General features: G+C 31.9%; 1 protein-coding gene and 1 long non-coding RNA gene across 2 annotated transcripts; both read right to left on the bottom strand.

Annotated features, from left to right (window-relative positions):
- Nucleotides 1-5,576: 5,576 nt before the first annotated feature.
- On the bottom strand, nt 5,577-6,018 carry LOC133794669 (uncharacterized). Its single transcript, XR_009875289.1, has 3 exons — nt 5,939-6,018; nt 5,780-5,820; nt 5,577-5,660 (listed from the first exon to the last, which is right to left on the bottom strand). It is a non-coding gene; the product is annotated as an uncharacterized LOC133794669 (long non-coding RNA).
- A 527-nt stretch (nt 6,019-6,545) lies between these two features.
- Nucleotides 6,546-7,967, bottom strand: LOC133796251 (protein XRI1-like). Its single transcript, XM_062233724.1, has 3 exons — nt 7,087-7,967; nt 6,864-6,986; nt 6,546-6,739 (listed from the first exon to the last, which is right to left on the bottom strand). Exons 1-3 carry the CDS (start codon nt 7,148-7,150, stop codon nt 6,546-6,548), a joined length of 381 nt encoding a protein of 126 aa, XP_062089708.1. The 5' UTR covers nt 7,151-7,967.
- Between the last annotated feature and the right edge of the window lie 8,300 nt (nt 7,968-16,267).

Genomic DNA, 16,267 nt, shown 5'->3' on the forward strand with positions numbered 1-16,267 from the left:
TTTAAATAACACTACAAGAAAAAACAGTATTCATAACACTTAAAAACTGCTATCCGGGACTATTGATAGCACTTCTGAAAATGCTAACATAGCCCCTGTTATTAAAAGTCCAGTCTTTTCTATAACAGTTTTTGAATGTTATGTTCGATGTTATCTTAAACTATTCAATAACACATTTTTAGGTGCTATAATATTGAAATAATAACATTTAGATAGAGTTTTTGGTTATAAATTTGAAATTTAATCGTACTTTTTTCATAACACTTTTCAACTGTTACATTTGATTATTTTGATAACATTTTTAATTTGTTATATTATATAAACCATAACGATTTTTTACGCTTATAATATGTTTCTAAATCATAACATATTAAAAGTCTAGTAATAAAATTTTAAGGTTTTTTTTTAATTAAAATATTTTCATTATTGTATTTTGATAAAAAAAAAATCAAAATTAATCATAAAATGTAATTCTCAATAGATTGATAAACCACAAGTATTACATTAATCAATAACTAATTCAAACCATGAATATGTCTAATTCATGAGATCTTAGTTCTAACTTAAATTTAAAAGCATAACATAATAAAGTAATATAATCTTGAACATTTTTTACTTTAAAAATGAAAAACAGAAACATTACAAAATACACAAATAAACCATGCATGAAACTTGCTCCATCCTTCAATTCATCATCCAACCAAGTATACTTGCTGCTGAAGTTGTTTGTTGCCATCTGAAGCTCTCTAAATTGAAATCTCCTCAGGTTTCCAAGGCAAACCTCCTCATGATGTTGCTCTGAAATTTTTTAAAACACTGCAAAATTTAGTCAAATAAACAGTATGGTAATAGTTCAAAAGCTTGGCATCTATCACTCTCTAATCCAGTGAGTCAACGAGACCTCTTTTATGCTCATATAAGTTGCATAATAATTACAAACTTTTCCACAAAAAATGAGCAAAATGAGAGCTGAATAAAATGACTAAAAATTAATCAAAAGAAAACAGAGGAAAACTATATACACAGGTACATACATACATACAATGTGTAGTGACTGAAACATATTAGTATTATATTTAACTAAATATCAATCCTAATATAGCTGAAACATGACTAGTGAAACAAAATGATTAGTGAAAAAGATGGAAATTTGCATTGGTAGCTGTTGTTATATCATGTCTTGTGATAGTAGTTCTTGGTTCATATGCTTGCTATTATGCACTTAACAGAAGACACAAAAAGAGTAATAAAGATTTTGTTCAAGCTTATCTAAGAGTTACTTGCTTGTCCTTTTTATTTTTTATTTTTGTTCTCTACTTAATCGACAGCTTGATTCCTTATTCAGGGAATAATGAAAATCTCTGGAAAATTTCTCATAAGAACATCAATGGAGATGATTCAACAGATCAGGAGTTTCCATACATTGATTTGGCTTCCACAAAAATTTCTACTAACAACTCTTCTGATTCAAACAAGTTAGGAGAGGGTGGTTTTGGCCCTGTTTACAAGGTAATTAATAAAGTATTTCTTTATTATCTTTTTTCAATCTGAAAAAGAAGTCAACATATATAGGATTACACAAAAACAAAATGGTTATTTGCAGGGGGCACTAAGAGATGGAAAGGAAGTGACAGTGAAGAGGCTTTCAATATGTTTTGAGCAAGGTTCAGAAGAATTCACTAATGATGTTCTACTGATATTGAAAGTTCAACATTACAATCTTGTTTGATACAATATTAAAGCACTATTAATATTAAAGGACATAAATATTATATTCGTGCATGGTTTATACTACTATAGCAAGCCAACGAGTACCAAATTGCATTATTCTTTTGTACCAAATTGCAACTGACAACTTAACAGCCACAATGACAAATTTCCCATATCAGATTATCAAATCAATTTCAAAAAACAAATCAAAATATATATTCCTAATTAACAAGCAACAAAACCAGAAAAAAAAGCTTCGAACAACTAAGAAAATCAAGAACACCGGATTTACAAATGAAAGAAAACTTATTGTAAAACTTCTAACTCTGTCTAAATCCAAAACAAACAATCAGAAATACATATAACTTATTTGGCCATTTTATTAAAAAGAAAGAAAAAAAATGGGAAAAATACCAACATAGAGAAGGGAAGAGAGAAATACAAAAACAAACAGATATGGAAAAATGGACTTTCAGTCAAATAAATCAAAGATCACTTTAACATACATTTTAAATCAAGTTAATGGTACTTTAGCACTTTAGAAAACACAATCAAAACTATGGGCCCTCTTAAGAGAAGCTACATAAACATTCAGCACATACATGGAATATAATAACTTCAGCATTGAGCCTAGGAAAGTTGTGTATGTGCATGTAAAAACCAATAAATCAGATAAACTCAGACTGCTAGATCATTTTGTAAGTTATTTTAACTAAACAAGAAGACAAAACAAATAAACTCTTACTACTAAACAATTACATAGTGAACTGAGCTAGTAAACGATTATCCTGGGCAGAAAGTTTCTTTTTGCTAATACTGATAAGCCTATGATGCAATAAAAGTTTAACTTCAGCAGCTAAACTAGAAGCAGACCGAGAGCAATGATAAAAAACACAGCCATTTCAATTCCTCCAAATGCAGTACACTAGTTGCAGAGCATAAAAAGCATAAAAAATGTAGAGCATAAAAACATAAAACAAAACTAGTTGCAGAGCATAAAAAATACCACTAACAGGAGCCTGAAACAGAGATCAAAATGTAGCTGCAGACAAGCTGTAAACAAAAGCAAACCCTACAAGCAAACAAAATTAACAGAAAACAGATGGAAATACTGAATACACCATAACAGAAGGAAATACTAATCATTTAAATGTCGCAATCTAACAAATAGGGGACCGCCATTGATTAAACTAGAAAAGTCAGTCGCTCCTATGAGGGAAAACAAAATCAGAAGACAAGAGAGAGAGAGAGAGATTAGAAGAAATACGTACCATCGAGCCTACACCTCGCCTTTCCAAGCCCTGCCACCATCAAACCTCACAGACGCTGGTGCACCTGCAAAACAGAAAGAAATAAGCATAGCTAAGTGTCTAAGTCATTTGTAATTTATATTATGCACCCAAAAGCAAGCAATTTCTTCCACATCAATAAATTTATTGTGAAAAGCATTCTATAAATGAATAATAAATGATAGTATTCTCCATGAAACTAGAAAAGACTCAGATCATAACATTACATTATAACCAGAAAGATGCTACTTTAGTATACCATGAGAATCAATGGCTAGTTAATTACTTCTGATTTCAATTAAAAATGCATTCAAGCACAATAAAAGTTAAAGAAACCAACACTACTCAAGGCCACCAATTATAAAACTTTCAGTAAGGTTAATGTAAGATCTGGCTGATCAAATTAAATATAATTGAATATGTATGCAAACCGCACCAAATGAATCCCTCCCTACATATATTTACACACTGAAAGAATACGTGCGAGGTTTACTAACTAAAACAACTAAAATCCTAAGATACATGTCAAATCCAATGCTATAAACAAACTCTTATTTCTTTACAATCTCTAATAATAACAAAAGTATAACCTGATGAACTGTTAAGTAGCATTCTTTACAAGCTCAAGCCATCATAATGTGGTAGCATGACAGCCAATACGTGTATATTTAGATCAGTTTCATCTGCCTCACTGACCATCTTGTAAAATTCTGTCAAAAACAGAGAAAAATTTGACATAAAAATATAGCAAAACATAGATGAACCCTAACAGAACATAACTAATAACATAAATACACACAAATAGATTATAAATACATTTTTGATTGTTCAAGAGAATCAATTATATTTGTTCACCAATTTACATAATAAAATTGATAATAAAAAAATGTCAAAAGAACAGAGAAAACAACATCAATATTATTATCTCTCACATAATTCAGACTCAAAACAGAACCATTAATAGCTAATTTATTTTAAGAATTAACTACAAGCACCAAACGAAACCAAAACTGTAATTTAAATAAATAAACTTATCTTTTATTAGAGGGTAATCAAATACAAAATAAAAGGCTATGAAACTAACCAAAGCTACATTATCAAAAGCTATGAAACTATCAGCTTTCATAAACCCAATACAAAATATATTTTACATCATCAAGTTGTAATCTTTGCTTGATCAATCCCAAACAAACAATAATTCCATAAAAGGGAGAAACAGAGAACTAACATAGATATTAAAAATGATAGATATTAAAAATGATAGGTTCATATACAGTTGCTTTACCACCATGGACTGTCTTGACTCTTGAGACCAATTTTATCCCCATCTAAGCCTTTCAATGAATACTAATAATAGCCAAGTAGAAAAGAAAATGCAGAGAACACCTCCTACATTCAGACCCAGAAGAGACAGATTTTTTGGGCTGTTGTTCATACTTGTATATAAAACACAGTAAAAGCAAATTGGTATAACAAAAATGCAACTTTTACCAAAATAAGCTCCAAAAAAACTTACTAGAGAAAAAGACAACAATATACCAGACCTCAAAAAGAAGCTTGACACGCCATTTGTGGTTACACATAATGGGTTGGATCTGTTTGGCCACATTTTCAAGAATCTTCCAAGCTTTTTCCACCCCTGACTTCTTCAAGGCTTTAATTTCGCAAACCTTGTGAAGATCACATTCATCTCTCTGAATACCAAAACAAAATAAAAATAAAAAATCCACCCATAAACCAAAATTAAAAGAAGCTTTTGATGTTCAGAAAAGCATCAAGAAAAGATGGAAATCAAATCAAAAAAAATATTTTAATCCTAAATCAAAGATCAGTACAGTAAAGAGTTTATACTGTTCTTATTTCAAAGATCAGTACAGTAAGTTTTAATCAGGCATCAAAACTTTGTTGCACAAATAGAAAGAATCAATTTTGTGGACATACTGGCTCATGCAGCAAATTTTGTGGACTCTTTAACTGTACAAGAATATTGTAAGCCAATCAAATCTGAAGTGCCAACTAAAATTCCCCAAAAGACTAAATCATGACCATGAGAAAGAAAATCTACACCATCTTACAAAGAAGACAGAACATCAAAAGTAAATTTTATCATGAAGTTTAAACAGCCTGAAAATTGCCCAAAATAGCACAATAACATGTCCCAATGCTAGCTACTAAAACCATGTTCTTAAGAAAACATAAGTGATTTGCAAGTAAAAGATAATAAACAATATAATCAGAGATAATTAGCTAGATACCAAAATGCATGAAGCCCTTACCTTCAGAGGTTTTGATGATGAGTGACCAGAATCCTCAGTGCCATTGCTCTCATTTTCCAAACTCGACCTCACACGGAGCTCGACTGGCTTCGAGTTTACTACCTACCTATGACACATGAAAACAAACCATCTAAAAATAGTTCCTTCTATTTGCAACACGTAAGAAATCTTGCTGTTCTAACCATCTTAAATTCTGTCATGACCTATTTGATACTTAGTGAAAACTTTCCAGATGATTGTGCATTAATAACAAGTAGCGCAAACAGATTTTAATGACAGAAAAAGAAAACAAAGAAGGAAGTACCTTTGAAAACTATCTTCTGTGGAGTAGAAACACGTTGTTGTGGAAAATTATTTTCATACTCGGGTGCAATCTCGCAAAACTCTACACCACCAAACAAAGTATACATGAGATGAGAGCGATCGAGGAGATAAATGTAGACCAGAAAACAATAGTAAAAGAAAAAAGGTACACGTTGCAAGAGACGACAAAGTTTCGTGTACCTGCGATATCAATTTGAAAATCAGATGTGCCAGAAGTATTCCTGAATTTCACATAACACAGCAATCCTTACACTTAGAAGTAGTTGAGAACCATCCAAACAAGATTTCAGCCAAGGAAAAAATAAACATCCAAACAAGACTCAAATTAAATATGCATACATAGTATCAGAGCTGAAATGCATCTCATTATCATTAAGGCAATCAGTAATCCATTCGTCCGAATGATCCAGGGTCTCATAACCAGAGGCAGACGGAGATGTATCTTCTGAAACAAGTTACACTAGATATGTTGAAAATCCAAACATTTTGTACGTATTATATTGGAATGCTTTCAAAAAGAAAAGAAAAAAGACATGTAAATCTAGAGATCCAATCAGATGCAGAAGGTAAAGCCTCCTCAAGTGAATCAACCTCCTATAGAGCAGAAAAATATGAGACCTGCAGTTTGGGTACTAAAATCTCATCTAACAAATAAAATGCATAATTTTCACGAAAATCTTGAAACTTGACTTGTTCGACATAATAGAAACGCAGGGCATTATATACCCACAGATAAACCCGTAGGAAAACTGTAAATCACCAGTGATAACACCTACATCAGCTTCACATAAAAATTAAAGAATCCATGAAGACTAGAGTTACAGATTCTGAAACTTTTTCAATACAAAAGAAGAAAACAACGAATTTAATTCAATTTATATGTTCAAGATCAAATGGGTCCAATGTGTAGTAACTCATGGTTTATAAAGTTCATTCTACTAAAACATTATAAAATGCTTTTAGTATGACAATCCAATGTAGAGGGATATTGCAAATGAACATTTAATTTAAGGAAGACGGAAGAAATCTCATCATAGAGAAGGGAGTTATCAAAGTCATCATTGGTAAACTGTAGCATCCGGCGCCTCTTCATTTGTGAAAAGGACTCCCTACATTCTTCAACTTCCTTGTTCATAGTATCTGAAACCCACTTAACAACATTAAAAGAGCATATATAGGGCATTAAGTTGCAATTCTAGAAAGTTTAAAAAAATGTCAATGTACATTGTGGAAGAGAAGTAGGAAAAAAAGAACATATATTAACCTTTATGGTCAACATGGTATTCCAAATCCATGCAGGCCTTAACTGGGGTTGTTTCCTCATCAAACATATAAGAAATATCTTCTTCATTCTGAGCCACTCCATTCCAAAGACCTTCAGACATGACTGCTCATCAGTCATACCATGAAATAGTTAAATATCAAATCAGGTATCTTTCAAATATGTCAACAGTTATTAATTTTTTAAGCCACATTGTGGAACATACCGTAATTTGGATCCTTTTGGAAATAACTATCCTTTTGCCAACCCCATTGCGCACTTCTGCCCATTTTATATCATAACATGAGAAAACAACAAGTTCAATTAAAAAAACATAGATGAACAAAGTAAATAAAAGCCATGGTCAAGTAAAAGGACAAGGCAAGTGCATAAAACAAAGCTCAGAACCTAAATTACAAATATAGCTCATTGAATTGAGCTACTGCATTTCTATTCTACTCTATATACCTTTAGCTGGAGAATATTACAGAAATGAAAAGGGTTGAATTCAACATCAAACCAATCAGCAAAACCATGACCTTCACCAAAATAGATAACCATTCAGTGGTGAAGGACCAATCAACTCATTCAATATCTTCCATTTAGGTAACTGAAGCACAGCAATATATCATTTGAAGAGATTATATATATATATTACACACAAGCACACAAAAAAAAAATACAAAAAGTAGCAGTGGAAATTGGATCCAGTACTAGCATTCCAAAATGAAGAAGGAAAATAAAAAATCAGTAAAAATAAAAGGACAATGCTACAAAAAATGCTTACTAAAAGGGTATCATAATCCAAACATAGACCATTAGATTTACGTGATAAAAGGGCAAAATAAAAGGCAAAAGCAAAATGACCCGACAACCAAATCACATAGTCCATTCATTCATTTCCACTCATTCTCCTTAAATCTGCAGATTAAGTCATATTCATCTCCACACATTTAACTTAAATAAAAAAATCTTAAATACAAACCGAACCATAGATATCAAGAAACCAAGAATCAAGTATAGTAACCACAACCAAGAACAAACTAAAAAAAAATGCAATTCGAAGAAAAACCCAGATACGAAAACCGATCATAGATATCAAAAAATAAAAATAAAAAAAGAAAGAGGGATTTACTTGTCGTTGTTGCAGTCCATTCGCTGAAGCAACAAAGCGATGAACAAGTCCTTCTTCACCACAAAACCAGAGAGAGTCAGGTCAATCTTGAGGTCTCCTCCTGCTCTGACCGTATGAGAAGAAAAAAGTAGCCATTACGGAGAAGGAGAAGCCATCTGGGTATTCTGGGTATGAGGCGTTTGGGTTCGTGAACGGTGATGAAGGTGTTTGGATTCAAGCTCAGAGATGAGATGGAGAGTGAGGCGGTGATGAACGGTGATGAAGGGGAATGGGTTGGTAGCTCAAAGATGAAGCTCAAAGACGAGAGTGAGAGATGGAGACTTCGTGAGGCGGAGAGACGAGACGAGAGTGAGAGATGGAGGCTGAGAGAAATTTTTCGGGTAAGTTAGATTTAGGGATTAAAATTTGGCAGATGAGCCTCAAAAAAAAAAATTCATTTGGCGCCTGAGGTTTATTCATATGGCGCCAAAATAATATATTCTGTGTGTTTTTAATCCCCACCATTAATAGCACTTCTAAATATATGTTATTTTTTAATGTAATATATACTAAAAATTGTTGTAGTGTAAATTAAGAGCAAGATCAAACTAAAGTATATAAAAATGCCAAAACTTACATTCTGCTTTTATCTATGACCATAATTAGAGCTTTTGGAGGTGGAATGTGATAATCTTAACTTTATTGACACAAATATATAATGCAAAAAACTTAGAGGGCCTTCTTCGTGGCTACAAATGACAACTATATAACCATATTGAGTGAAAAGTTAGGTTTAAGCACCTTACTTAATCTAAAGGTCGTTTTGACTCTTACTAGTACCAATGACCCATTTCTCTAAACTTCACTTTATCCCAAAATAAAAAAATCTAATAACCATAAGCTTTATACATCTTTTTTAAAACAGAAAGGAAAACAAGCCTAATTTTCAGAAAATATTAATGGTATTATAAAACACCATAAGAAAATATTATTCCTCCCTAACATAGTAGCGTTGTGTAAACCATCATTTCCTATTTTTTATTATCTTCTATTTTCACACTCAACTCCTTGTACCATTAGTTTCTAGTTTCTAGTTTCTAGTTTCAGTGTTCAAAGAATATACTACACTGTGAACACTTAGAACAAAGTAATAGTCATTCCACGCGATTATTCTATTCAACAGAAACCAAACAGCCAAACACAAGTTCAACAAAAATTAAGCCATACACACGCAACTTTGAGTTAAAAAATCAATCAATCAAATTTAACTGAAGAAAATGATCTTTTTAAGCTTCTAAATGGTTACAAATGAAAAACAAACATACAATTTCTCATTTCCTGTATCTTAATTCTTAAACAATACTGAAAGGGATACACATATATATATACACACCCTTTTCCTTAAGAAAAATCAACAAATAAAAAGGAAGAATCGAATAAACTCAATATGAAACACACAGTGACCACATGAAAGAACTACTGCCTTTAGAACTACCATATGTGATTATTACAATATGCATGTGCATCAAAACCCGTATCAGGAGGCATCACAATCAATAGAAAATCTAACCAGACCAAATATCATGCTCATCAAAGGGAAAATATAAAAGATGTTGAAATGGAAATCAAGTCAGTGCTTACCCAGCAAAAACAGAAGAAAAAAAAATGCAGTTATTATACCTCTATTCAACTGGTGAAAGATCTCTGTTACAACTTCAATTTGTAGCTAGTTGTAATGGAATCCTGGGGAACAATTCAGATTGAGCCAAATAAGCAAATCATTAAATTACAAAAAATAGAAAGACATAATTTAAAAGAAAACCAAGAAATGAAATGCTTTTATTTATTCAAGAGAGTAATTAGCTCGTAGAGGGAAAACTTCCAAGACTAGAGGGAACAAAAACTGGTAAGAATAAAAATTTTACCACCCAAATGCAAATTCTCTTCGCCATTACTAGGAACAACAAACCTATGCTGCCCTGATGAAGAGGCAGCCATTGACAAAAATGGATGAAAGGATAAGCCATTGAAAGTATTTGAGGTGTCACACATACAAAAAATAAGTTATAAAGGAAAGCGCAAGTCATCTCTAATACGAATTTTTCCACATTCTAGTGGACTAGAGTATACCTAATGCAGCTTGAAAGCTTGATACCCATTGCCCAGTTTTTAGATCATATATATGAACATAATCATCCTGAAACCAAAACATTAAATTAATAGAAGAAAAAATGCAGGATTGTTTTGCTTAGGGAAACTTGCAATCATCTCATTTGGTTTCAACTATCATCTAAAATTGTGCTTTGGCCTATGCCTTGTAGCAGTCACAATAAGAAATTAACCTAATATAAAATTATATTTAAACCACTTTAGATATTTAATTAAATCATTTTGCAACACACAAAAGTATTAATGTGAAGAGGCTTTGCACTGTTTGAAATTTGGATGGGTGCACTATGGGTTTGCATATATTTCAGATATCTTCTAAGATTCATTTGGCGATAGATTGTGGGAAATTGGGAATAGGCATGCTAAAAAAATGTCAACCCAAAGAAAATTGAGAGGACACATGGAAAGAAGAAGTGGAGAGGACGCATGGAAAGAAGCAACAAGAAAGAGAGATAGGTGTGGTCAGAAGAGTAGATAGAAAACTATACTAATGGGCACTTTTAGGGAAAATTTGTAGTAATAAAAATAAAAATTACTTTAAAATTTTAATGAAAGTGTAATATCCTTCAACTTAATTATAATTAATATAATATTCTCAATGTAAAAAGTTCTGGGACGAATCCTATGAAATATAATCCATGAGTATCTAATTTCACTGAACCATTATGGGCATCGGGTACTTACTTGGGACAGCTCCAATCTCATTTCTTTATTTCAAACTCGCTTTTGCCAACACTTTTAGGACCATCATGCTTTCATTTTAGGCAACGTAAATTTTTGGAGAAGTTCATAAAATTGCAACTAAAAAATAAAAAGGAAGGCTAGACAAAATATATAATGGTCTCCCAAAATTCTCACCAATCTCGATCACTACCAGTGCCTAAGAGTACCCCAAGCATTTAGTCACTCCCATGATTAGTAAAGATTCACTTAAAAGAAAAAACAAAAAATCCCAACTCCATAACTAGTATTATACACACTATAGCTTAATGTATGGGATAAGTGAATAGAACATAAACCAATGCTAATAGTTTTTCTTTCATAATAACAGTTTTTCTAAATCGAGTTTCAGCTTGAAAAGCATAATATGCATATAGATAACCAAAAGATCTGTCCAATCCTAAAACTACGGTGGGGTGATGCCCACTAAGTACTAAGCAAAATAAATTGCATCCAAAGCATAAGCTTATAATTTAGTGTTTGGTTTCTTTGTTTGCTTTGGTGTAGTTGTGAATTCATTATTTTGTATGTGGTGTCCTTTCTTGGATATAATTTCCATAGAATTTTTCTTGAAGTAATTTGTGATGCTAGATAATAACAATAAAATATTTCTTTGTTTATTTTGCAGATGTGACAAGCGAAGTAGAAAAGGATACTTAATTTTGAAGGTTTTGTGTTGGGCAGCTGTAGAATATTTTGTGTTGAAAGTAGTAACTTTTCACTATGTTGAATATTTAAGACTCCTTGAATACTTAAAGAACATTTTGTTGTTGATGACAGTGTTGAATGTTTTAAACTAATTTGTGGATTGTTAATACAATGTTGAATGTTTTTACTTTTTGTTATTTGAAAATCAAGTTCATTTGATGATGCTAGTATATATTAGAAAGCTAATTTTAATTATATATAAAAAATTAAAATATAATAGAATAAATTAGTGTTATATAAATGAAATATATAATGAGAATTTAAACTTATCTAAATATTAAAATAATACGAAAATTGTGTTATAATGTCTATTACAATAACACTTTTTATGCAAAGAATTGTGTTATGCAAACTTCATTATATAACACAAATAATGTGTTATACTAAAGTGTAGTATAACACAAAAAATGTGTTATACTAAAGTATAGTATAACACAAATTTATAAGTATTGAAATGTGTTATATAATCAACTATAAATAACATAATTAAACACTTATCTAGTTATTAAAATAACACAGAAAGTGTGTTATCGTTGACAGTATAATAACACATCTGTATAACAATGATAAAGTGTTATGTAAAGTACCCTAACCTACGATAACATAGTCGGTCTTAACACATCAAAAAGTGTTATGGTATGTTTTGATAACACATTTTCGGTGTTATTAAAAGCATTTTTTCTTGTAGTGAGTACACGACCGTTGAATGCCCAAAAGGATGTTGAGGAGGTGTTCTGGAGAATATCGACTTCGACCGATGTCGAATAAGTCATCCTGAATAAAAAAATACAAAATAAATTAGTTAGATTTAATATTAAAGCGAACCCAATAAAAAAAGTTTTAGAAATAAATTACCTCTAGACGAGGAAGTATCTGATCCCTAACTTCGCTTGGTACTTTATCCCATCGATCGTCGTTCGGATTGACATATATTCGAATGAGAATGCCGATCTCCCGAGACAAATGTTGGGAATAGTCACAAATTTCTTTGTAAGTCTTCCCTCGAACATCCCACTCTAGTGGTAGTGGTCTATATAAAATTGTAATACATTTGAACTTGAAAACAAAAATGAATTATGCATATATATATACAACCACATAAAAGTGTTTGAAATTTGAAATTCTTGGAAAGACATATCTTAAGGCTGTTTTTCTCAATAAGTGTCTCTTTGTTTATCACTTGAAAAACAACATCAATGAAGTATACATATGTGTACTCATCAAGATCTAATCCATATATAAATGATAATTCCCATATATATACTTATATGGCAAGTACTTTCTTAACACCATAAACCAGACCCTTGCTACCACTAGAAGAATCAAGCTTTGAAGATTAATTAAGTTAATCTACTGTCATGCATGCTTAATTATCTATACTTGAATAGGTTTATGCATTAATGATAGTTCCAATTGAACATCATGACCGAATAGAATCTCTACTAATTGAGTCAAAATTATTATCCCAATCATAAAAAAAAAAACAGAAGATATATATAGCCTATTTTCTATCCAACTACTCAAGTTCACTTGAAGAAAAGTTGGACCTAAAAGACACCCCATAACTTATAAATTTTTTTAACATAAATGCGCTCAATGCAGTCACTTTATTCTTGTCTGACTAAATTTCAACAAAGTACACATAAATCACAATAGAAGATCCAAAAATAAATTAAACAAATTCCTAGAATAGAACAAGTTTCATACTTTTATTTAAAAAATATTCATGAAAGAGAAAACCACAAAGTGAATAATATATAGTAATTCAACATATACATTTTAGATTTTTATGTGAATAGTTTGTGATTAGTTGCTTGGAAAAGATCATGAATAATATATAATAATTTTCCATATGGATCATTATAATTTCAACTTTCCACAACATCAGCAAGATATTTCAATAACAATGAAAAGGGTAACTATGAAACAATATATCTTTTGTATCCAGACATAATATGTGAACGAGGCCAGCTAACATAAACAGATAACAACAGTACAATAAAAGGGTTGTTGTTTAAATCCCCATATGAGCTGCACACCAATCATTTACATCAAATCAACATATCTGTAACAATAATCTCAACTACTACTCAAATAAAGATAACTAATTAGGTTTAGATTTTTACTGGGATTATTTTTCCCCTTTCTTTTTTTCGTGTACTCCTTTTGTGTATATATATATATATATTCTGATGCTTCTCAGTTGAGGGTACTTAGAGAACCATTTTTCATGTATATGTAAAAGAGAGAAACAAAGAGTTACCAGAGAGACATTGTAAGAAAGAAATCAAGATAGAAAATTAGAGAGGTTGAGATTTGGGATTACCAGTCGGACCTGTGACTTGAAATCTCCATTGTTGTTGTAAAAGAGCTTCAGAATAGTGCACATCTGAGCAGTCTCTGAGGCAAGCTCGATAAGGACGTTGCCCTAGTTTCTTGGGGTGAACCTCGATAAGATATGTGTCCCTCTTCGTTTTCTTTTCTCCCTTTTTTTATTCTGACTTATTGCCTTAGTCTTTTGGGTTTATGTTTCTCTAAAGCTTATGATTGGTTTTTGTTTAAATCTGAATGAGTAAAGAAGAGTTAGGGTTAAAATTGATTTTGAGTGGTACTATGCATATGTGATACGTGTGTGGAAGAGGTACTCTGAATATATGTGTGAAAGGTCATCTATGGCCTTGTGTTTCTAATAATTTTTGTGAGCTGATGTAGGGTCAGAATCGTGATTTCCCTTCAGTGGTATCAGAGCTGGGTTTTCTGGTAGGAAGATTTAGTTCACGGTTTATCAAGAAGATAATCAAGACTAGATGAATTTAATCCTCAGGGGGCTATATTCAGATCAGACGGAAACTTTGTGGATATTCCTTTAGATGATCCACTTGAGTAACCTATAAATCAATTTTTGTCAGATTTAGATTATAATAACATGAGTAACATTAAGGTTGACATTGATAAATTCGATGGTTCTGGTCATTACAGGATTTGGAGAAGAAAGATTAGGTCATTGTTGGCTCAACAGAGGCTATTGAGAGTACTAGAAGACCCAATCGAATGGCCTGAGAATACATCTAAAATACAACAAGAAGAGTTCTTGGAAACTACTACTGGTATTATCATCTTAAACCTATTAGATGCTATTATTAGGCTGGTTGACAAGGAAGAAACACTAGCCAAGATTTGGAAGAAGTTGGAGGAACAATTACAACAAAAATCTCTTATAAACAAAATTTTCTTGAAAGAAAGGATCTTTGGGTACAAGATGAACCATTCAAATACTCTTGACCAGAATCTTGATGAGTTCCTAAGGATGCACATTGAATTTGCTAACTCAGGAGAAGATGAGGCTTTAAGTAATGAGAACCAAGAAATAATAATATTGAACTCTCTACCAAAATCCTATAGAGAAGTAAAAACAACCATCAAATATGGCATAACCTCTATTACTTTGGAGGAAGTCATTTCGGCCCTAAAGTCTATGGATTTGTAAATGAAAAATGAGAAGCTTGGGAGTTCTAATAGGGAATTGAACCTAAGTCGTGGCAGGAGTCATAGCCAAGGACACAACAAAGGGAACCATAACAATGACAAATGCATATCACACTTAAGAGGAAATTCTGACCAAAAGGGATGCTACCATTGTGGGAAACCTGGGCACTTCAAAAGGGATTGTTATCTCTAGAAATCAGACTATCAATCATCAAAACAAAGAGAATATTTTTAAAATGCAAATTTGAATGATGGTTATGATAGTGGGGAAGTTTATGTTGCTGCATTCACTTTTAAGGATGATTGGATATTAGACTCAAGATGTACATTTCATATAACTAATAACAAATCCTTGTTGATTGATTTCAGGGACTCAAGAGGTGGCAAAGTAATACTGGGGAATGACCAATCTTGCATTATTGGGGGATCGGACACAGTCCATTTTAAAATGTTTGATGGCATCACAAGATCTCTAACTAATGTGAGGTATGTTCCTAAACTCTCTAGAAATTTAATTTCACTAAGTGTGCTTGATGACTTAAAAATAGAGAGCAAAATCAAGGAAGGACATATGAAACTTTGCAATGGGTCGATGGTCATTATGAAGGGTCTAAAGAAAGATGGACTGTACTATCTAATGGGAGAATCGATTGCACAAAGCCACCATACAATTGTCAAGTCACTTGAAGACACTAAAGCTATCCTATGGCATTGAAGACTTGGACATATAAGTGAAAGAAAACTACAAATTATGAGCAATCGACAACTATTAGGGAAGGATAAAGTAAGTAAAGTAGACTTTTGTGAATATTGCATTCTTGGGAAACATCATAGGCTCAAATTCAAAACAGGTACACACAAAACTAATGCTATTCTAGAGTATTTACATTCTGATTTGTGGAGTCCTAAACAAACTAAAACTCACGGGGGCAGCTCTAATAGAGAACCTCACAAACAGAAAAATAAAGACACTTAGAATAGACAATGGGCTAGAATTTTGTAACATTTAATTTGACATTTTTTGCAAGGAAAATGTCATACAAAGGCATAGGACTGTAAGGTTAACACCACAACAAAATAGGGTAGTAGAATGAATAAATATAACTATCCTAAACAAGGCTAGATGAATGTTATTTAACTTGGGACCGTCTAAAAGATTTTGGGGAGAGGCTGTTATGACAGCCACCTACTTGATTAATAGATGCCCTTC

The sequence above is a fragment of the Humulus lupulus genome, chromosome 8 (genome assembly GCF_963169125.1).
Source record: "Humulus lupulus chromosome 8, drHumLupu1.1, whole genome shotgun sequence".
Classification (NCBI taxonomy): Eukaryota; Viridiplantae; Streptophyta; class Magnoliopsida; order Rosales; family Cannabaceae; genus Humulus; species Humulus lupulus.